Source organism: Glycine soja, chromosome 9 (assembly GCF_004193775.1).
Source record: "Glycine soja cultivar W05 chromosome 9, ASM419377v2, whole genome shotgun sequence".
In the NCBI taxonomy this organism is placed as follows: Eukaryota; Viridiplantae; Streptophyta; class Magnoliopsida; order Fabales; family Fabaceae; genus Glycine; species Glycine soja.
Window position 1 is genome coordinate 35,227,947 of NC_041010.1, and position 22,566 is coordinate 35,250,512.

General features: G+C 31.4%; 1 protein-coding gene across 2 annotated transcripts; it reads left to right on the forward strand.

The window, feature by feature from the left end:
• Positions 1 to 9,730: 9,730 nt before the first annotated feature.
• On the forward strand, positions 9,731 to 14,101 carry LOC114425204. 2 transcript variants are annotated; one of them, XM_028392018.1, is made up of 4 exons: positions 9,731 to 10,187; positions 10,272 to 10,363; positions 10,508 to 11,665; positions 12,631 to 14,101. In XM_028392018.1, exons 1-4 carry the CDS (start codon positions 9,956 to 9,958, stop codon positions 13,441 to 13,443), a joined length of 2,295 nt encoding a protein of 764 aa, XP_028247819.1. In that variant the 5' UTR covers positions 9,731 to 9,955; the 3' UTR covers positions 13,444 to 14,101. The 2 variants fall into 2 exon arrangements, with proteins under 2 accessions (XP_028247819.1, XP_028247818.1); XM_028392017.1 differs by having other exon boundaries at positions 9,732 to 10,187; positions 10,505 to 11,665.
• Positions 14,102 to 22,566: the final 8,465 nt, after the last annotated feature.

Below are 22,566 nucleotides of genomic sequence, written 5' to 3' on the forward strand. Positions count from 1 at the left end.
AAATGGCATTTCTCTTAATCTGGAGGCACATGATTACTGGACGTGGAAGCTTGAATCTAGTGGAACCTTTTCTACTAGCTTTGAATACTCTGCTCTAATAGATATCAATTTTCCTTGCAATGAAAATCCTTTGCTTGAGAAAATTTGGCATCTTGATGTACCACCAAAGGTGTCTTTCCTACCGGGGCACTTACTTCTTAATAGGTTACCTACAGTAGATAACCTCAAGAGATGAAATATTGCTTTAAATAGGGGGATAGATGTGTGTTCTCTATACTTGGAAGAAGAGGAGACAATAGGACATTTGTTTCTCCATTGGAAGGTTATTGTTGAGGTTTGGAACACATGTTTTCGATGGCTACAATACAATTCCAATCTCCTCGAACATGTGACCAAACACTTCGAACATATCATGTAACGCTCTTGATTGGTGACTTCTTGGCAACTCACACACTACGACACTTCACACGGTGGTACTTCACTCAACATCCTTGTTGGTCAGAATCCTCCATTGGTCGGAATCCTTCGTAGGTAGCTCTTTCCGTGACCTCAACAATCAATTTTGTCTGTTTCTAGGATCAATGGCTGAACCCACAAACCAATCAAGACTTTTCAACGTGCTTTCTCCTCACTCACACTCTTCCTGGGAAACTTCCTAGAAGGTTGCTCATCCCATAATTGCTTCAAGCTAAGCACCCTTAACTATGGAGTTCTTAAGTGATAGGCTACCGAAAAGTAGATGCATATTGTTGGTATTAGTAGTACTAATTAATTCTTTTAAGTTATCCTCAATTGTATAATCTCATACCTATATTGTCTCTGGATCTCTCTCATTCTGGTGTGATTCGTTTGGGGTGTTACATGGTCTCTAGCTTCTACCTGGTTCATGCTTGAACCACATTATACTTGGAGAGAGGTTTGTTATGATACCATTTGTAACATCTCACATTATTGACTTCTCAACTGCTTATACACTATGACACTTCACACACTTTCATGTGACACCTTGATGAATCACACCAGAAAGAGAGAGATCCAAAGGTTATACAAGTATGAGACTATACAATTGAGGATGACTTAAAGGAATTAATTGGTACTGCCTATACCAATAAGATGCCTCTATTTTTCGATAATTTGTCACTTAAGAATTCTACAATTAAGCATGCTTAGCTTGGAGTAGTTATGAGATGAGTGACCTTCTAGGAAGTTTCTCAGAAAGTGTGTGAGTGAGGATAAAACATGCTAAAAAGTCTCGTGTTTGTTTGTGGGAGATAATCATTGATCATGAAAGCAACTGAAGCAGATTGTCAAGGTCTCGAAAAGGACTACCCATGGAGGCTTTTGACCGATGGAGGGTTATGACCAATGAGGAGTTGAGTGAAGTATCACCGTGTGAAGTGTCGTAGTGTAAGAGCCACTAAGAAGTCGACAATCAAGGGCGTTAAATATTCTGCTAAATCTATCTTCCAAAATAGAAAAGCATAGATGGATGGCACTGTGGGCTACGGTGGTTTGGTGTGTCTAGAATGAGAGAAACAATATTATATTCAATGGTGGAACACATAATAAGGAGGCTTTACTGCACAAAATTATTTTTCATGCATGGAGTTGGCTTAATACTATACCCGAAGACTTAAACTAATTTTTCTCAGTGGAGTGTGGATCTTGCACTGTGCATTTGCGTTAATATATTTTTTATTCGTTGATAAAAAAACACCTTCGCTGCTCTAATGGTAGTTTTATTGTCCAATTGTTCTCCACACTTAGTGAGGAGTTGATAACTACCAATAACTGGCACAATTTTCATAATTATTTTTAAAGTTACAAGGATGACTTACCAAAAACATTGTTTTTTTACAACATAACTTCCTTTTTGAGGAGGACTTTGTGTGTATAATGGAGGATTTTTGGGAGCACGAAGCCATTCCTAGAGGGGCTAATGCATATTTTATTGCATTAGTACCTAAAAAGGATAACCCCCAAGGGGTTGAATGATTTTAGGCTTATATTTTTAATTGGTTTATAAAGTTATATAAAAAATCCTAGCTAAAAGATTGGCGAAGGGAATAGGAAAGATTATTGATGTGAGGAAAAGTGTTTTTTTGGGAGGAATATTTATGCTTGACAGAGTACGTGTTGCAAATGAGATAGTGAGTGACATGAAGAGATGTCACAAGGATTATTTGATTTTCAAAGTAAATTTTAAGATAGCATACAACTCGATCTCATAGGAATTTCTCTATTACATGATGAGGAGGTTGTGTTTTTGCCAGAAATGGCTTGTTTGGATTAAAGTGGGAGTTGAATCGGCATCTATATCTATCCATGACAATGGTAGCCCTACCGAGGAGTTTAAAGCACAAAGAGGATTATGACATGGGAATCCTATTGCACCACTTTTGTTCCTTATGGTGGCGGAAGGCCTATCCGGATTGATGAGACAAGCAAAGGAGTGTAATCTTTTTTCAAGGTACTTGGTGGGTGAGCAAAAAGTACAAGTATCACTCTTGCAATTTGCAGATGATACTTTATTTTTTGCAAATGATTCAATGCAAAATATTTTTTGTATAAAGTCCATCCTTTGCTTCTCTGAACTTGCTTTGGGACTTAAATCAAAATTTTTCAAGAGTAAATTGGTTAGGTTTGGGGTTGATGAGGTTTCCATGAGAAGATAAGTCTAGGTACTTAATTGTAGGGTGATAGAGATTCCTTTTATCTACCTAGGGATACCCATTAGAGCAAACCCTAGAAAAACATCAACTTGAGAGCCTTTTTTGGATAAATGTAGAAGCAAATTAGCTATGTGGAAGCAAAAAGCTCTATATATTGGTGGAAGGGTAATACTCATTAACTCCTTCCTCTCTTCTTTACCTCTTTTCTTTCTTTCTTTTTTTTAAAATTCCACCTTGTGTTGTGAAAAAACATTGTTTGTTTACAACTTCTTATGGGGATGTGAGGAGGGTAGGAGGAAAATTGCATAGGAAGGGTGGGATTAGATCTTCCTATCAAAGGAGAATGAAAGACTCAGTGTGAAGAATATCAGTTTGTTTAATGAATCTCTTTTAGGAAAATAGAAATGGAGGATGCGCAGCAGTCATGATCGCCTTTGGTATCATGTGCTATGCTCAAAATATAATCATGGCAACTTCCTTCAAGTCAAGAGAAAATCTATGAGGGATTCATTATGGTGGAGAGATCTTGTTGGCATTTGTCGTGAGGGTGTAATAAATGGTTGGTTTGAAAAAATTATTGTGTGGAGGATGGGTAATGGGAGGCTGATTCAATTTTTGGAAGGATCCTTAGGTGGGTAATTATTGCTTATAAGAGAGGCTTGGGAGGGTTTTCTTAAATTCTATCCAAAAGTTGGAGGTGGTAGGAGTTGTAGGATATTAGATCGATGACACATGGACGTGGGATCTCATATGGAGACGCCCTTGGCTCCGATGGGAATTATCCATGGTTAATGACTTTAAAAATGAGTTGGAAATAATGGTGTTGTCAATGGATAGGCTGAATATTATGTTGTGGAAAAGGTCATCAACGAGGATATATATACTATGAAAGATACATATTGTCTTTTAATGAGAAGCTCTATTTTTGTTGATAACATTTTCTATAGAAGTTGTTGGAAGCTACTTATTCCCCACAACGTGGCAGTGTTCATGTGGAAATTAGCTAAGAACAAAGTGGCCACGAGAAGCAACTTGAAGCATAGGAATATCAACAAGGCAGAGCTAGACCATTTGTGTCTAATGTGTCATTTGGAGGAAGAGGACAATAATCATCTCTTATTTGCTTGCTCTTTCTCGCAAAAAATATGGCAAAACTGTTATAACTGGATTGGAGTACAACTAGCTCAACATTGTGAGCCAATACAATACTTCCATATGCATACTTGTTATTGGCTTGGGAAGAGTAAAACAATTATTTGGAGGGTGATGTGGTGTGCGATGGTGTGGTCCATTTGGTGTCACAAAAACAAAATAATTTTTGAAGGGGTAGAACTAGATTTTGATGATACAATGGAACATATAAGATTGAGAGAGTGGTCATGGCTAGCTACTAAAGTGAACAACTTTTCATACTCTTTCTATGAATGGTACATGAATCCAGCTTACTGCATAAAATTGTTGATGTTGTGAACTACTGAGGGTGTTAATATACTATTTGTGTTATTATGGGAAGTTGATTCCCATTATAATTTCTTTTGTATTAATCCTATATATCTTCAATGTTCTTTTACTTGGGAAGGTTTTACACACATGAGATTTGAAATTTGTAAGCCCCACGTGCTCTATGTAATCAACGTATGTACTGTTGGTGCTGCTATTAATGAAATCCTTTTTTTGCTGACCCAAAAATAAAATAAAAATGACTAACAATGAAGCAATGTTCAACAATGATATTAATTATTTCAATGCCAAGTGATGGAGTTATAGCATTGGAAAATGACTTGTCTCTTCCAACCCATAAATACACAATTTATGTCATTTTATGGGACTCATGCGTATGCTTGCATTGCTTTCACCAAATCTTTATATTTTCTTATTTTGTGTGTGTTGTTAGTGTGATAGAGGTTCTTAATTCAGCTTCAATTGCATGCTTTGTGCTTCAATTTTACTTCCTTTTGCTTAATGTTATTGGTGCGATGGAAATTAACTAATGAAACCTAGCTTAGGTTTAATATGAAAAATAAATCTTAATATGAATTAAGATTTTAGACACATGATTTGTATATGTTCTAAGAATGGAGGTGTGTTGGTTGTGTATATTAATTCTTTAATAATCTTGAACTTACCGGTGAAGGTGATAAGTGCGAACAGCTAAAGAATTGGGATTCTTGTTTAGCCATCTAGGACATGTTGTCAAGGAATCGAAATGATAATCTTGAGTGTAATCGAGCAATGAATTGGTGTGTATGTTTGAAATTTGAGAGAGAAAGAATAGGAATTAAGAGTAAGGAGTCATGACTTACATTTGCTTGTGTATAGTTGAGTCTTTGTGTATCAATTTGGTGAGCTTTGACTCCAATTTAGCTAGGTAGATTTTAATTCCCTTATTATTCAGTAACCGTGACAACTCAATCTTCAATTTGATCGAATAATGTAAAAAATTAGTATATGGTACTCAATCAAGTCTATGTGTGATGATACTATGTACTCATCACTCTTATTACTTGTTTATCATACACTTGTGCGTCGAGTTAGTTATTGCATAATCATTTTGAATACTTTTTCATTCTCATCAAACCATTTATTACACCTACACAATAAACCTTTTGTAATCAACCTAGCACAATAAAACCTTAAGTAACATTCTCTATATTCACCTTAAATTGTAGCCAATAATACAAAAATATAGTGACAATTGTATATATGATGATATAATGCATGGTCTAATAGAAAAACTATATATAAAGATGGAGTAAAGTTAATACTCTTTGTCAATATTCTAAATCTATGTGACTTAGCTAAGGGCAAGCCTCTAGTTTTTAGTCAATACCAATTATTTAGTAAGATTTAAGATTATAGCCAAAATCATAGTTTTAAAAGTTGGATCGGCTAGACCAGCTGGTTTGACTGGTCCGAGTCTCTTTTTGGACAGGTCATGTCATTGACCCGGTCGTTTCAATAGTTGAACTGGTAAATTGGTTTGGTTGAACTTATTTAACCAACATTAATTTATTTTAAAAGGTACACCTAAGAATTAAACCAAGAACCTAAAAATTATTGAGATAATCAATTTTTCACCAAACTATCATGATTATTTATTAAACTTATAACACAATTAATGTGCATATTTATATTTTTTTTTTACTTACACTAATTCGTGTGATTCAACTACTTACTCACTAGTTTAACTCGTGATCCATCAACTCGATGCCTTGACCAGATCAACAACCGGGTCAATTTTTGAAATATTGATCAATATTATCATGAAAGTCCAAATAGAAGTCATAGGAAGAGGATGAGACAACAATTGAGAACTTGATGCAAAGTTCATTGCAACATAGCGATGCTAACAATATTAAGGGTCATCAACCAGACACTTTGTCATGTTTATCTTTTTTTTTTCATTTTGATTTTTTTATTGTATATTTGATAATTTATTTTATTAATTAATTTATATTTTTATTTTATCACTTTATGTGACATATGTATTAATATTGTATTCAAATACATTTTCAATATTAATAAAGTATATAAATAATTCATAATACTAAAATAAGAGCAATGCATTTTTTTTAAAAAAAATGTATTGCTTGGTGACTACAATTGTGTTAGCTAACATAAATTTATTTTTTAGAATTATTAATAAAAAATTCATATTTAAAGACCATCATGATGATTGAAAAAGATATCACTAGAATTTTTTTTATTAATTCAAATTACCGGTTATCAATATTGCAAATGAATTGTAAATTGTGAAAGCAATTTAATTTTAATCCTTTCAATTACAATATTACCAAATGATTTAGTAGGTAATTTGATTCTTCTAATAAGAGATGATCAAAATGTTAGCAACTCATAAATATTTATGTTCACATTATTCTCACTAACATTATATTTGGTTGTAAGAAAAGAAAGGAAATGAAACAATAAAAAAAAAAGTAAAGAAATAAAAAGAAGCCAAATAAAGTAGAAAGGCACCGAAGACTAAGGTTGTTTAGTTGAAGTAAAATAGAGTAGAAAATAAAAGAAGTATTTTAATTAAAGTTATTTGGTATTTAAGAAAAAAGAAGAAAAGAATTTAATATTAAATAAAATACTCTTATTATTATTAATTAATTTATTATTATTATTATTATTATTAAACTTAAGGAAGGAGGGGGGGGGGGTGGATTTTACAAATCATGGCCAACAATTGTCGATTTGATCGAGGATTTTAGGGTAACTAATTGGATAAATAGGTAAATAATTCAATTGTATGAACCAGTATTAAATAACATAATGTTTAATTAAATATGTCTATATATATTGTTTGTTTCATACATTTATTGAATAATTTAGTTGGTGTATGTGGTGTAAGTGTAGTGTTGTGATTGTCCAATTTACAAGTTTGAAGCCTTTTAGAGCTAGAGATTTTAACATTTTTTGCACTATAAATATTTAAATGTAGTATAAATATTCCAATCTGATTAATGGCTTGAATTGGTTGTGCTATCAATTTTCTACCAATCAATTTTTAAAACTATGCTTGCATGGAATGGTAGAAGTGTAGGGTTCATTATTTTTTTAAAACTGTCCATGCTAAATCAGCTCAACCAAACAACTTTTTGTTTTCCACTCTTTAATTTCCATGCATTTGACTTTCTTTACATGCTAATTAAGCTAAGCAATACTAGTATGTAAGTGTAACTTATTATTTATTCAATTGCCAAACTAGTTAGCAACTAGATAATTTGCCACCATTGTTATCTAGTAGTCAATTCAATCACTAACATGTTTAACAATCAAATTTTATCATATAACGATAAAAAACTTTAGTTACTAAACATGTGTTAACTGTATTTGATAAAATCGACTTGAAGATAAAACAACTAAAATTTAAATTTTTGATAAAAGTATATTTTCTATTAGATTTTATAAAATAAAAAGAACCTTATATATTAAAAATAATACCACATTTGCTCACAAAAGCCCTCAAAAATAGTTCTCACATATTGAAAAAGTTTTTCTTAAAATTTGTTTTAGGCTTTATTGATTATGGGTCGGCCCTGTGTTCGATAGGTGTGAGTTAATTTATTGAAGACGGAATTTGTTACCATAGTTATTCAGTAGTCAATTCAATCACTAACATGTTTAGCAATCAAATTTTAACATACAACGATAGAAAACTTTAGTTATTAAGCGTGTGTTCGGTTGGTGCAAGCTATGTTACCTTACATTTGTAGTTTGGTCGGAGTGATTTTAGAAAGAATTAAGTTACTTCTTGTGGGCCTAGAATGTTAAATTTCCTATTTCATCTCTATCAAACAACTCTACAAATATTATTTTTACTCTAATTTATACATATTTCTCTTAAATCAAACAATAAAAAAATCATTTTATTTTTATTCTATTTCTTCTTTTTAAAATTATATTTCTTTTATTTTCATCCACTATATATTTATCTCCTCTAAATCAATAACAACCATTGACAAAACTAATAAAAAGAAAGCTTTAAATATTATAAGAATCACAAACAAACAAAAATGTGAAAACATGAAATTAAAAAGTGTTTAAGCCTAAAAGTATCATCTACTCGACGCTCCATTGATGAAAATTAAAATAAAAGTATATAGAAGTTAGTAGTATATCTTTACATGTTCTGCATGATGATAAAAAATAAACAAAGAGAAGTGATATCATTTCGTTTACAACAAGAATATTGCACATTATGGTATCATGTTATTAAAAGACAGGACATGATCGAAATTCAATTCAAGTTACAGAAAAAAGTTGTAATTATGTTACAGATATGAATCCAATAAATGACAGAGTTGTGGGAATCACACAGTGGTACAAAGCACCTGGTATTGGCAAGTGTACCTACACATCAACGTAGGATAATATTTGCTTCATAACAAATTAAGAAAGAGAGAGAGAGGTGCGTGGTCATATCGTCATATCTCTCCATTCTTTAATTCCTTAACCATTTCAGTTCCCAATAACAGAGCAGGCTTGGTTTCTGGTCTTGGTAAGGGCTTGGAAGTGAGTGCTGTAAAGATCAAAAGCCAGGTACACAAAGAAAAATTGTCTATTTCTCCAAATTTAAATAAAAAATGGAAACGAAAACAGATATAGAGGACACATTAATTAGAAATTTCCTTTCAAAAAATAACACCCGAGAGTGAATATATGCAATTAAAAAGAGAAGAGGAAGAAAAAAAAAAAAGAGATGTAAAAATGGGAAAGAAGAAAAATGAGGCGTTTACAAAAACGAAATTTTATGATTTATACTTTACCTACGCTTTGTTTTGTGGAGTAGAAACAGGGTGAAGAAGAAAGATATTTATCTTTTTTCTATATTTTTTTCTTGAAAATAAGATATTCCCACAGGCGTATAAATTATTAAAATAGATTTTTATTTCTTCTAACAAAAATTTCTGCATTTATATAATCAGAAAATTAAATCTCATATTTAAAAATTCAATCATCTACCAACTGTTTTCTATTTTTCTTATAATAAAAAAATTTATATTTATTATACGTTTAATTATTTCTATTCGCATTTCTTATTTTTATTCAGTTTATTTCTCACTTATTTTCTCCCTTTCTACAAATGTACCCTTAATGAAATGTAGTATATATATGTGTACAAGGAAGAAAGCTAAAGAGATAAAAGAAATAATAAATAAATTGATGGTGTGATGAAAAAGACTGAGAATATATGTAGGGATATAAGATAAATTTAACAAATAAGTGTGAAAAAATAAAAAATTATATAAATTTAGATATGAAAAATTAAGTTGAATTTCTTATTGCACACATAACTCAACGTTTAATGTGTTTATTTTTTTGTTTAAAAAAAACTATCTATATGTTTGATCGAGGTAATTTCTTATAAAATACTTTTTTTTCAAAAAAGATGACGTCAGTTTTCCAATGTTTATCATATTATTTATTGTATCTTTCAAACAATAAGACCACACATATTTTAATAAACATTTTGATTTTGTTCCCAAATTTTTTTTAAAAAAAAGTAATAATTTGTTAGAAAGATAGTGTTCTCAGCTCAGTGTACTTAATTCCTTACACTGTGACCGTTTTATGCTTCAAGGATCCGCTTTTCTCGCTTCTTCACTTGCAGATCCCACAAAGTTTTTCCTACTTTTTCTTACTCTCTCTCTCTCTCTGTGGCCACTGTGCTTATTGTGTCATTTTCATTCTGATTTCACCACTTATTTGACAACCCTTTTTCCATATCATTTTTCTTGTTTGTAAAGTTGAGCAAAGGCATAGGCTTGCCAATTATGGGCAAGGAGTGGTATTTTGCTGGAAGATCATCTAAGAGAGGTGTAGTAGGAGTAGGAGGTGAAGCTGAGGCTGAAACACAAGCCCCTTCTGGTTGCATGTGTGCTGTTTTTCAGTTCTTTGATTTCCATCCTTTTCACTTTCCCAACATAAACCAACACCACCAACAAGAACAGACCTCTTTCAAGCCACCCTCATGCACTTCAGAAGACCACACCACAGTCCCAAAAGGTATTATTATTATTGGAATACTAGTTATTATTAGCCTTTTTTTGTTTTCCTTTTTTCTCATATGGTATTTTTTGTGTAATTCAGGCGCTGAAGCACCTAGGAACAGCTTGGAGTCAGAGGATGGTGATGGTACAGTTTCATCTCTCTCATCAAAAGAAGAAGATTTTAAAATTCCTGTAAGTTTGCATTAGCCTGCCAAGGCTTGCTTTTTCACCAATTTTTTTCTTGTGAGTTTCACAAGTTTATTAGTTTATTTTGAAAAGTGAGTAATGATAGCACGATGGTGATTATTTTGACCACTTATTTTGAAAACCCAGAAGAATATTGTACAAATTAAGACAAGTGGAGGCACAAGAGCAAGTGGTGGAAATTTGAATGACTTGTCCTCAGAACTCACCGGCTCTCCAGGGACAAAGACACCAACTTTGGTGGCCAGGTTAATGGGTTTGGATCTTCTTCCAGGGGCAAACTCACCATCTTTTTCTTCATGTCTTTCAACTCCAAACACACAAGGCAATGTGTCACATCTTCACCACCACCTGAGACACAAGCAACATGTCCAAACCAAACACAGAAACAGCATAGACAGTAGTGACATAGCCTCCACAAGATCTTTGCCTGAGACACCAAGAATCTCCTCAGCAAGAAGATCAGATGTTGATCATCACCACAGACTCTCACTCCAAATCAACAAGGAAAACATGAACCTTGGTGAGGATTTGGAGCTCCCTAGGCTCTCATTTTCCAAAAGGAAGAGTGATGAGAACAATGGCAGGAGTCCAAGCTACTATGCCAGACAAATTGTCAAACAGGTTAAGGAAAGTGTGAGCAGAAAAGTTGGTCAAGACATCACCAACACTAGTCTCAAAACCAGAGAAGAAAATGTAGGCCAATTCAGAAGCAAAAAATCTCCCAAAACATCATCACTGAAAGCAATTGATGAAACTGAAACCAACCCTGATAAACAATCAAACCAATCTCCCTATTTCCCAAGGCTTAGATTCATTGACAAACACAAACCAAACACAACAACAACATCAACACCATCATCACTCACAACGAAAGACCAAAACATGCTGAAACTGCCACCACCTCCTCCAGTTAACACTCAACCACATCTTCCAAGAGTTTTAACAAAACCAAAGGCTCAAACATTGGTGCCAGAGCAGCAAGAGTTTCACCAGAACAACAAATCTGTTCCAAAATGCAAAAAGGCTACAAATGAAAAGTTCAACTCAAGGCTCATCAAAAGGCCTCCACAGACATCAGACATCATCAGAAACAAGCAAGAAGAACCATTCATCATTCTTCGTCCCACATCGCCTACTGGAGCCAGTGACATCAAAAACACCAAAAGCAAGAAAAATCATCATCCATTGTCAAGCAATATTCTCCTCAACAACATCAACAATGTACCAAATCTTCTACCTGTCAAGACAGACCCTTCTCCTCCAGCAACCAAAATTCCTTCCAAACAGGTACCTCATTATTGAATTTTCAATTATTTGTTTAGCTTTTTTTGTCAAAAAAATATTTGTATTTCGAAAGTCAGTTTTAAATTTTTATTATTATATGTGTTTAAGTTTTTGAAAGAAAAAAAATAATCTTAAAAAAAACAGATTTCTTATTATTTTGTAAAGTTGTTTTGAATATTTTCTGAAGAAATTTAAATTTATACTTATTTTATAAAATTATTTTCATTATTTTTTATAGTATTTATAATTACCTTTTAAAAGTAAAAAAAATTACTCTTTATAAAAAAAATTTGTTACATAAATACTCCTAACAAAAAAAAACTTGATTTTACATAAAATATTTAAAATATAAATTGCTTTCTTTTAAAATTTAAACAAACAGAATCCTTTAGTTTGAATCTCATTGTTGGTGATTGTACCCGAAAAAAAGTTAAACAAAAGCAGAACGGAGTCAAAACATGTTAATTTTTCTAAAAAAAATTTATACCTTTATATTTAAATTTTAAATATCTTCAATTGTTAAATTTTTCCATTTACTAGTATATTTTTTTCTTCTGTATTTTTAATTTTTTATTTAAGTTATTTAAAAATATATTTTGTTAGATTTTGATTTTTATATACATTATCAGTTTAAAGTTTCTATAAAAGTTAATATTTAATTACCTGCCAATCTATAACAGGAGGAATATGCTGTAGTTTTATTTTATTTTTTACAATGTTATTATAATATTGAAGAAAATGTTTGATGGATACTTAAAAAGATATTCAATGCCCAGAGAGAAAGAGAGAAAAATAGGAAAAAGTATAGTTACATAAACTTTATGATATGATAAAAAAAAAAAAGAAATATAGAAGAAATGCTTAAAATAAATGATGATTTATGTATAATTATTCTTATATTTAAATTAGATTCTTTGATTTTCTATTTTTGAATCACCAAAATGATTAAAAAAGTATATCCGAAACAGTCACAGGTCTGTGATACTTGTCATCAAGAGTCCAAAAGCAGTTCACAGTTATCTAGTTGTGCGCGCCAGAGGTACAAACAAGAAGGAACAACAACCACACTACTCGCTACCCGAGATAGATCAGAGAACAAGCCTAACAACGGTGCTTTCTCCTTCTCCTCCACCACCGTCGTCCAACCTCACACCCCACAAGAGCTTCAGTACATCACAGCAATCCTAGCCCGTACCACTGCCCTAAAGTCACAGGGTATCCCCACAACACTGTCCTTAAACCAAGGGTGGTTCTCTCCGACCAACCCACTCGACCCATCAATCTTCCACCACCTCGAACACCCAGAAAGCGACAAAGATCGCAACTTTTCCCCAAAAGACCAACTGGGTCACCGTTGGAATCGGAGATTGCTGTTCGATTTGGTGGATGAGGTTCTGAGGGAGATTTTGGGGCCTCAAGAGGGAGAGAGAGAAAAGAAGAGACTTTGGTTTTTGAAGGGTGGTGTTTGTAACCAAAAAGGGAGCGTTGTAGGGTTGGTGGAGAGGGTGTGGGAGAGGGTCGAGGAGTTCCCGCGTGCCAAGTGTGAGGTGTTGGAAGACATTGATGAGTTGGTCGACATGCAGAGAGAGAAAGATGGTGAGAAAATGGAAGAAGAAGGGGAAGGGTTGGTGGCAGAGATTGAAGGGAACATATGGGACACGTTAGTGCATGAAACTGTTGTGGTTATGGATTGTTGGGGAAATGCTAAAAAACAAAAATTATTACTATATGATGATGATTCCAAAATACCATCACATGTTTGTAGTCTCAATCAATTTTAACATGATACATAATTGAGTTTTTGATTTATGAGAAAATATAAGTAATAAGAAGATTCAATTATGTATTGTATAAAAATCAATTGTGATTATGAATGTGGGACTGTGGGGGTGATTTTGAATTACTATTATACAATAAGTTTAAATTTCTTGTGGAAAGTGGGTCCATGTTTGTGCTTGAACTAAGTACGGCGTCGTTTAGTAAGGAAGGGTGTCACGTGACTTTGTTGTGAGGGGTCGGTGTGGCCCACGTGCATGGGGTTTGAAGTTTGAACCCTTCGATTGTAGGGTCACATGAAGAATTTGACCCCTCAACAATTGCTCTATTCATTGGTCATTAAAAGACAAGATTTGACAGAGGAATCCATGCCCCACTTTAGTTACCCATTTACCCATTCTCTCTATTCAATTCAAGTGAAGTACATAATAGTATATTATTTTCTTTGAATTTGTTTTGGTGTTTAATTGTGTTTGTAATGAGTTAGGAACCCGGGATAGTTGCAAAAGAGTTTTTTTTATTTTTTTATTTGAGACTCCCACCAAAATAAATTTAGGACGATTGTTGAGAGAGTATTTAGAGAAATTGATGGTTACGATTAAATATTTTGTGAGGCTTGTAAGATATTATTTCTATGTAAGTATTGTTATTGTTAAATATTTATAGTTTGATGTTATTTCATAAATTTGTTGAATTATATGTTATTCTCATAATTATTGCACGAGTGACTCGTATAAGCTGAATCAAATTACAATCTAAAATAAAAATAAAGAACCAATAAAATAATTTAATTAGCCAAAATTTATAAGTCAATATTGTACTACCAGCGCATACTCTGATGGACAAGTTTATTTCTTTGTGTTTGGTGCACAAAGAAAAATAACCGGGTATCACAAATATTTCGGGTCTTTTTAGTTTTTTAACTTCTAAATATTTTATTTAACTGAACAGATAATGATGATTATGTCATCAATGAATTTAAAAGACATTATTGTTTTTCATGAAAGTTAAATGAAGATTATATCAACAAGTGGTTAAGTTGTTTCTTTTATGTAAGGTCAAGTTTAAATTTTGTGGATGAAAAAAAATAATTTTCATAAGTGAGTCATAACTAATTGGTGATACTATGCACTAATGCCATTTTATATATATAAAAAAAAAAACATAGCATGCATATCTCCATCGTTTATGGCACAAGGCCGCCATTGTTCCTCTGCAGGTCCAGCACCACTGGTTTTGTTGTCATGGCTCCTTTCCAGATCTCGAACACCGTAGCTATTGAAAATGCATAGATCAGAGAAGAAGAAGTTGCAGCATATGCGTCAATGGTAGCCATCCACCATTAGAAAACGAAGTGAGTACCAAAGACTCTCCAAAATTAGTTTCCCACATAAAAACGGTGCCGACGACCGACCATTACATCCACCCCTTAATAGACAACCAATACTCCACAAATCATAATTCATTTAAATTAAAAAAAATCTTAATGAAAGGAAAATTTTATCAAACACAATTACATAAATAATAACAACGAAGGATCGATCACACAAGTAAAAATATCTTAAGACTATTAAAAAATATTTAACTGTTTTACACAAGATTCGAAGCAAAGAATCAAAACATTCAATATTTCTTAAATTTAACTATCTAAAAAAATTGGACCATCATATACAAATTTATTTACTTGATCACGGAAGTCTACACCTGTAATTCCATCACCTCATTTTGATGTAACATGTGCTAGAGACATTTAATATACAACAAACGTTTTGAATATCAACTACCTAATAAAAATCATGTTTCGAATATTTAATATTTACATTAATATATATAGCTGTGTTTATTTCTTCACTATTTTTTGAGATAATTTTGTTCAAAATATTAGTAAACACTAAAAATAAGTGTCTTTTCTTAATTTAAACCGTAATTTATCATGTTAGACTAATTAAATAGATTTTCAAATTCAAAACAATCATTTTCTTTCTAAAACTATATTCAAAATTAAGACTAATGCACGTAAATTTTAAAAAAAAAGTAATACAAAATATTTTTATATTCTGATTAAAATATATCCTTATTTGATACTTATTTTTTAAATTTTTTAGCATCTATTCGTATTTAATAGAGATGAGAAATGATAAGTAAAAAAAGAGATGATAAGAATCACACAATTATAATTGATTGAAATAATTATTAAATGAAGGTAAAAGTAGAAAACATTTATCACACCTTAATTCAGGGAGTTTTTTTTTGTTTCCAAAATAACTTGATTGATTATTTTTAGTTGGATTTTGTATCATAGTTGCACTTTTTTACTGGGCTTGAGTTTGAGAGTTGTCTAAGATATTCCGAGTTCATTTTCAATAAAACTAAATGTTTAAAATCTGAGCTTTTTGCCTTTTTTTTTTTCCAATTTTCTTTCTTTAAATCATCATATTAATTAAACAATATTTTGAAGGTGTCTTAAAATAGTTAGATATCGAGGTTTTTTTTGTTGAAGCCATATTTGCTGAAATAATGATTCATAATATATAAAGCATAGTTTTTTGTTTACATAAAATTTTAAGGAAAGAGAAACTTATTTGAAAGTCAAGAAGACATCTAAAATAACTCAAAAAACTTGTAATATGCAGGATTTACGTACCAAGAATATATAGGTAAATGTCAAAATCAAAAAAGTTTTTGGTTGGCACAATTTTTTTTCAACAGTGTACTGTTCGATGTTATCTAATTTACCGAACCCTCGTTGATTACAAGTGTTCTGTATACACACGATAACACACAGGACATAAATGCTTACATCGCTTTTTGAACACAAAGGATAGGATAGAAAGTAGAGAATATATCACATTTGGCTCTTACCTCATGGAAGTTTGAGATTGTAAGGTACGTAGAGCAACCCTACAGCTAAGGTTTTCTCTTTTAATTTTATAATAAGGTGATTATTTTGCATGGAGACATGAACTTTAATGCCACCTTTTTCTTTTCTTTTTCTTTTTGCACAAAAGAGTGTTGAAAATGAAACCCGAGACAACGACTTTTTTCACTTATTTTTCTGTGAAAACTCAACTAACGAAAAAAAATCACATGAATGTTCTCGTCCAAGTTTCAAACGTTCAAAAACTTCGATCCAAAAGCTTGAGTTATATATATATATATATATAACCAAGTTTGATGTTGCTATCTATTACTTTTTTTTATAGTGGATAAGTAAGTGAAAACTTTTTTATTGAGAAGTGTGATAGTTGATGTTACCAGTAATTTTTAATGATTTTATTTATTTATTAATTCCTTAGGGCACGGTTGGTAAAATCCAATCAAATGTAAGATGTATTAGAATTTAGGCTTTTGTTGAATAAATTTTCACCACATAGGAATTGATAATATAAATTTAACTAAAAAAATTATTGAAATAAGTTGAAAAGAAAACTTATTAGCTAGAATGATAATTAATTTTATAAGAATAATAAATACGTTTCATAAACTCATTCAAGAGTCCCTTTTGATGAGTATGTTTATAATAATATACATATTTTGTGCTGTGCAAGAAAAAAAAATACACATTTTGTATTATTGGATCTTGTTAACCAGTTTTTGTTTAAATTTATAATAAATTTTTTTATTAGGAAGTACAGTAACATTGCATTAGAAATGACAAGACATGTGCTGCCGTGCTGGTAATAATTTTTCCATGAAAAATTTCTATATAATACTGGTTAGCATTTTCTTTTTCTTATTCTTATTTTTTTTCTTTTGGTTTTGGATCAACATGTACTTTAACTGTCGACAAAATAGATATGTAAAGAGAATTTTCTTTCATATATAAATTCTTCTGTTTCATCAAATATTTTCATTAATTAACATCAATGATACATACTACTACTAATAAACATGGTATGGCAGCTGAAGGCAAACGTGTTAGTGATTACGACTTCTGAAAGAAAATGAGCGGCAAATTCAAACACCAATACAATAAAAAGCTTAAGTAGTTAATACAGTGACATGTGGATTTAACAATGTCTCAGCAAAAATAGCGGAAACAGGGAAAGAGAGATTGAGATAGCTGTCTCCATTCTAATGATGTTTAGCTGTTAAGGATATGGCTTGCTGCATGTGGGTCTTTCATATATACAAATTATAATTCATCCACATATTTTAATACTTTTTTATTCATACATGTACATATAGGGAAATAGGAGTGGAAAAAAAAAGTGTATGAAAATGAATGTTTATTTATTTTTACATATTATTTTAAAAAACAACATAAAAACAATGTAATGAATTGAATACGCTTACAGATCTGTTTGTTTCTGTGTTTCCTTCTTCAACTATATATAGGGTTTGTGATTTCTTGGGTGCTCTAATTATAAATTTATACCTATTTTTAGAATCTGAACTGAAGTTTGCTGAGATGATATGAATAAATCATTCTATAATAATGAGTTATTGATTGCGAAAAAGGCTCACTTTGGAAAAGCCGACACCCTTTAATTAACGTTAAAAGGACAAAATAGAGTGCAATGGCTCTAACTTTTTTGTTTAGTGTGAATTAATGCAATTAAGTTTATAAGTACTGCTCTCAAATGGGGGATCTTTCCATACTTTATAGGGTAAAACAAAATTGAAAAAGCTCAAAGGCAAATCTTGCTCCGAATTAATTTCAACCTAGTTAAAAGCTGTTCAAATATTTTCTCTGAAAAGATAAACGGATCAACTATCTATTAACGACCTTAAGCAGCCTTGAAAGAAAAACGACAAAAGATTAGAATAGTTTTAGTCCTTTTATGAGATTCAATCTCGAATTTGTCTAACAAATGATAAGTAAGGGCAATGACCAACCAGTGGATCATTGTGTTATATGCATAAATGAGTGGAAGTATAGAGTAACCAAAAAGAAATAATAAACCCTACCTTATATTTTTTTTATCAGTCCTACCTTATATAAAGAAAAGTAAAAAGTAAATGTAATAAATATTTTAAAGGAAAAAGAGAATAAAATATAAGAGGATTGAATGTAAAAGTTAAAATACTACTTGAAGTAACATCTCACAAAATACTACAAATGGAAGTCATTAAAATAAACTTATTTATCAAATATTATCAATATGGTTCCTTTAAAAAAATCAATATGCTCAAACAATTTTTTTTTGCTAATCATAAAAGCAATAAGCTAGTTTAAAATACTTGCTAAAATACTCTAAATATAAAAACTATTAATAAATAATCAATGTGAGTTGAAACAAATGATTAAGAATTTGATATAAATTCTCGAATTTTTTATGGGTGTGAGAGTGAGATCAAATTCTCCTTAAGGCCACTTTCCTCACTTAGTGTGCCAACAACATTTAGTATTTGAAGGTACTTCCTTATTTTACCATTTTTTTTATATATGTACCACTTTTTTTTGTGAATGACAAAAAAAGAGAGGCCTAAAAGCCTCTAGGGAAACGAACATGAGCTACGTTAGCTCTAAGGGCGTTAATACTACACTGAGGAGGAAAGTCAAAAACTTGAAAGGGAATTAAAGCCATTATAGCTTGCTTTGCCAATACATCCGCTACCTGATTTGCTTCACGAAAAATATGATTGCAACATTCCCTTGATATGCATGCACTGCATGATTGATAGTACAAAATAAAAAATTGATAAATATATATTTTTATCAATTATTAATTTAATTGAAAATTGATTTGGATAATTGATACGATAATATCTCACTGTAATTTTGAGATTGATGGAAATCATACTTACAAGGAGCCGTGTAAATTTAGTGTCGTTTTTAATAACTGCTAAATATTAAGTAAAGTATCTTGAATGTTGTAGGTGCAGCTTAATTATCTTCATCTATAAAAGTTGGTTAATTGATAAGGAATTAAGGATATACTCATATCATATAATAAGAAAGTGAGTTTAAGTTTCGTTATTAATATAAGAACTTCATTACACAAATTATAGACACCCCATCTTATCTAAATTTTTTATACACACACAAAAAAGGTGCTGCTTATCATCCGGGTCACTGAGGTACAATAGAGGGACAAGCTACCAGACGATCATAATTGCAAGAAACAGAGTTAAGTAGAAATGAGTAAATTCTTCTGAGAAACGCAATTCAATCAGCAATTTGATGATGAAAACGGCTTGCCCCCACCATCTGCCAGAATTGAAGAGACCCATTTTGAGTACAATCGTGTTTTCATCTTCTTCCTGGATTCCTCGAAAAATTCCAATGACATTTACTTTGAAAAATGTCCACAATTTCAGTTTCGAGACAAAATGGGACCAATCTGAATACTCCCCGCATATTCGCTATGCAAGAGAATAGCCATTTTAATGCTTGATGTAATAAGTAGGGTAGAAGTCTGAATTTTAGACCAAACTTTTAAGTTTGTCATCTAAACTTACTTTAATAGGTTTGTGTGGTCACACCTAGATAGATAGAAAGTGTGTTGAAAGTCCCACATTGTGGATAATCACGAGAAAAATAAAATATGTTAAAATCTCACATCGAATAAATATAGTATCGAGATAAATTATATAAATAGGGAATAATCCTGACCTTACAAAATAATTTACTTTTTAATTTTTTAATTATTCAAATTAGTTTTTAAAAGTACAAACATAGCCATTAAATTTATCTTTTTCATTTGGCTACTTCATTATACATTTATCTTTTGTTCTTATCAATCAAATATGATATGATATTTTATACCATTTTTCTTATTTTTTACCGTTATAATAGTTCTGACTTGATACATGTTATATATGCGAGTATATCAAATGAGAATAGTTCTCATTTAAGAATGCAAATTTTTTAAATTTGAGTCATTCAACTATACATGAATTATAAGATTAAAAGTTATTAAATAGTCACATAACAACTATAAAAATTCATATATATGTATTTTTTCTTTTAATCCTAACTATTCAAATGATAAAGTTTAAGATCTAAAAGTGTATTGTTTTCATTTTTCGTAAGGAGAACTTTTCTAATTTTATATATAGGCATACCTATTGAAAATGGTTTTTATGTAAGAATGAGAAAAATAAATATTAATTTACAAGGTTCAACTTAGTTAATAAATTTATTAAAAAAAACTTAATTAATAAATAGTTGAGTTCTTTAAGTATGTTGGGGATAATGGGATATCTTTGGTGGAAAAAATGAGCGAGAGGGAAGGTGAATAGCTGCAAGAATATCTCATAACTCTGCTTGAATGTCGCAATACTCCAAGAATTTTGAGAAAGGTGAACTAAATTCACTTTGGTTATTTCAAACAACTAAACCGCGAGCTGTTTTTTGGAGGGTATGATTGACTGCACCATTCGAATTATATTTAAACCATTGAATGATTGATAGAAGCTTTACCATGGGCTAAATGATTTATTTGTAACATTACTAGCCTTAGGTTGATTGACTTCTTAAGAAACCGATGTTCGCTAATCTTTTTTAAGTTTTACTTCTCTCATTTTTATCTTTATTGCACAAAAGAACAATCTAAACAAACAAACCCAAATACTTTAAAGTATGTCCACACAATGAATTCCCCTCATGCTTGGTTCAAGATTTCTATCAAAATCAAGTTTATTAGTGTTGGTTCAAGAAATGTGAGTGTGGACTTAAAAGGAAAATTTTGAAAATTTAGGAACCAAATACAATAACAAAATTTTAGAGGACTAAAACGAATATGGGTCAATATTTATTTGTGCACCAAAATCATATTTAACCATTTTTTATCGATTATATTCATAAGTAGAAATTTGGTACAACTTGAATGGGTGTGGTTAAATCACACGTAAAACCCAAATGTTGAAAGGAAATGAACGGATCGGATCCCCCCCTTGAAAAAATATAACTTTTTTTCAAGTTTTCTTCGGAAGCTTTTGAACCAAACACGCACTGCACCTTCTAGAGATGTCTGTGAAGCAAAGGCAGTTGTTTCGTTTAATCAGAAGATTATCATAACATTTGTCAAGAACGAGCGAAAAAAGAGGGCGCGGGTCAATCATCAGTTCAAAACAAAGAAATTAAAATTGAGGTTTCAGCTTGCATACTCAGTAAGTCAGAAGGACGAATCCACCTTGATGAATTTATCTGTTCTTCCATGAAAATATCCTATCCACAAGTTTGTACAAGCAGTCTAGCACAAATAAATCATCAGCTCAGTCATTCTGTGTCAACTGTCAACAAACTGTTACAGAAATTGAGGGGAATTGAAGCTGGAACAGTTTGTTATTACCTTGTGCAGACCCTAATGACTTCTCAGCCAAAAATGTATTTAGTGCAGTAACGTATTACCATAGTACTCTCAGGTTCTTCCATCTGCATTAAAGCTGGAACCATGTCAGGAGTTGAAGACCTAGTTTTGGGCACTGCACCAATCCCTTTTCCTCTTCGAAAGTTAACTTTCTTTTTGTTTCTTCCTTCTCCTTCACTAGGAGGCTGCAGTTTATGCTCATTGGTCACTGGAACTTTCTGACCATTATTTTGGTATGGAACATTCCCAGCCGTTCCTCCATTTGATTCCCTTGTGCTGGAAACAGTGGAGCCATCTTGGATTGCACTATCCTGAGAAGAACTTGATCTCCCATCCTAGCATAATTCACATGCAAGGTTTTAACATTCACCATAAAAATATGAATGATTCATGGGACAAGTACCACGTATAGGACAGAAACAAATGATGCAAGATTATCTACATGTGTAGTCATTAGTCAACAATAAGCTGGAAAGAAAAATATTTTTAGTGGAGAAGTCATGCAACCAGTTCACATTCTCTTGTATATGACAACCCATTTGATGATAAAATCACTACAAAAGTTTTCTGGCAGTGATAAACCGTTATAAAAAACTGTAATGTAAGGACTAAATGTCTAAAACTTATAGTTTTCTTGTATCGAGACTAAAACTTAAAATAAGGATAACTATAGTATAGGGACAAAGTGAATAATTTAAACTAGGTTAAAATATGTTTTTCATTTTTAAAAATATTGAAAAGTTTAAAATTCATTCCTGTAAAAATTTTGATATGTTTTTTGTCTTTATAAAATTGAAATTTATTATTTTTTTGCTTGAAATTAGACTTGGACGAATCCAAAAACCTAAGTGTCATTTTTTAAAATTTAAA

What these genes read in the sequence shown, in the direction of transcription:
- LOC114425204 (XM_028392017.1), top strand. Translation starts at nt 9,956, where the DNA reads ATGGGCAAGGAGTGGTATTTTGCTGGAAGATCATCTAAGAGAGGTGTA. An exon ending in CCACACCACAGTCCCAAAAG is followed by an intron (nt 10,188 to 10,271) that starts GTATTATTATTA and finishes TGTGTAATTCAG; the next exon opens with GCGCTGAAGCACCTAGGAAC. An exon ending in CCAAAATTCCTTCCAAACAG is followed by an intron (nt 11,666 to 12,630) that starts GTACCTCATTAT and finishes TATCCGAAACAG; the next exon opens with TCACAGGTCTGTGATACTTG.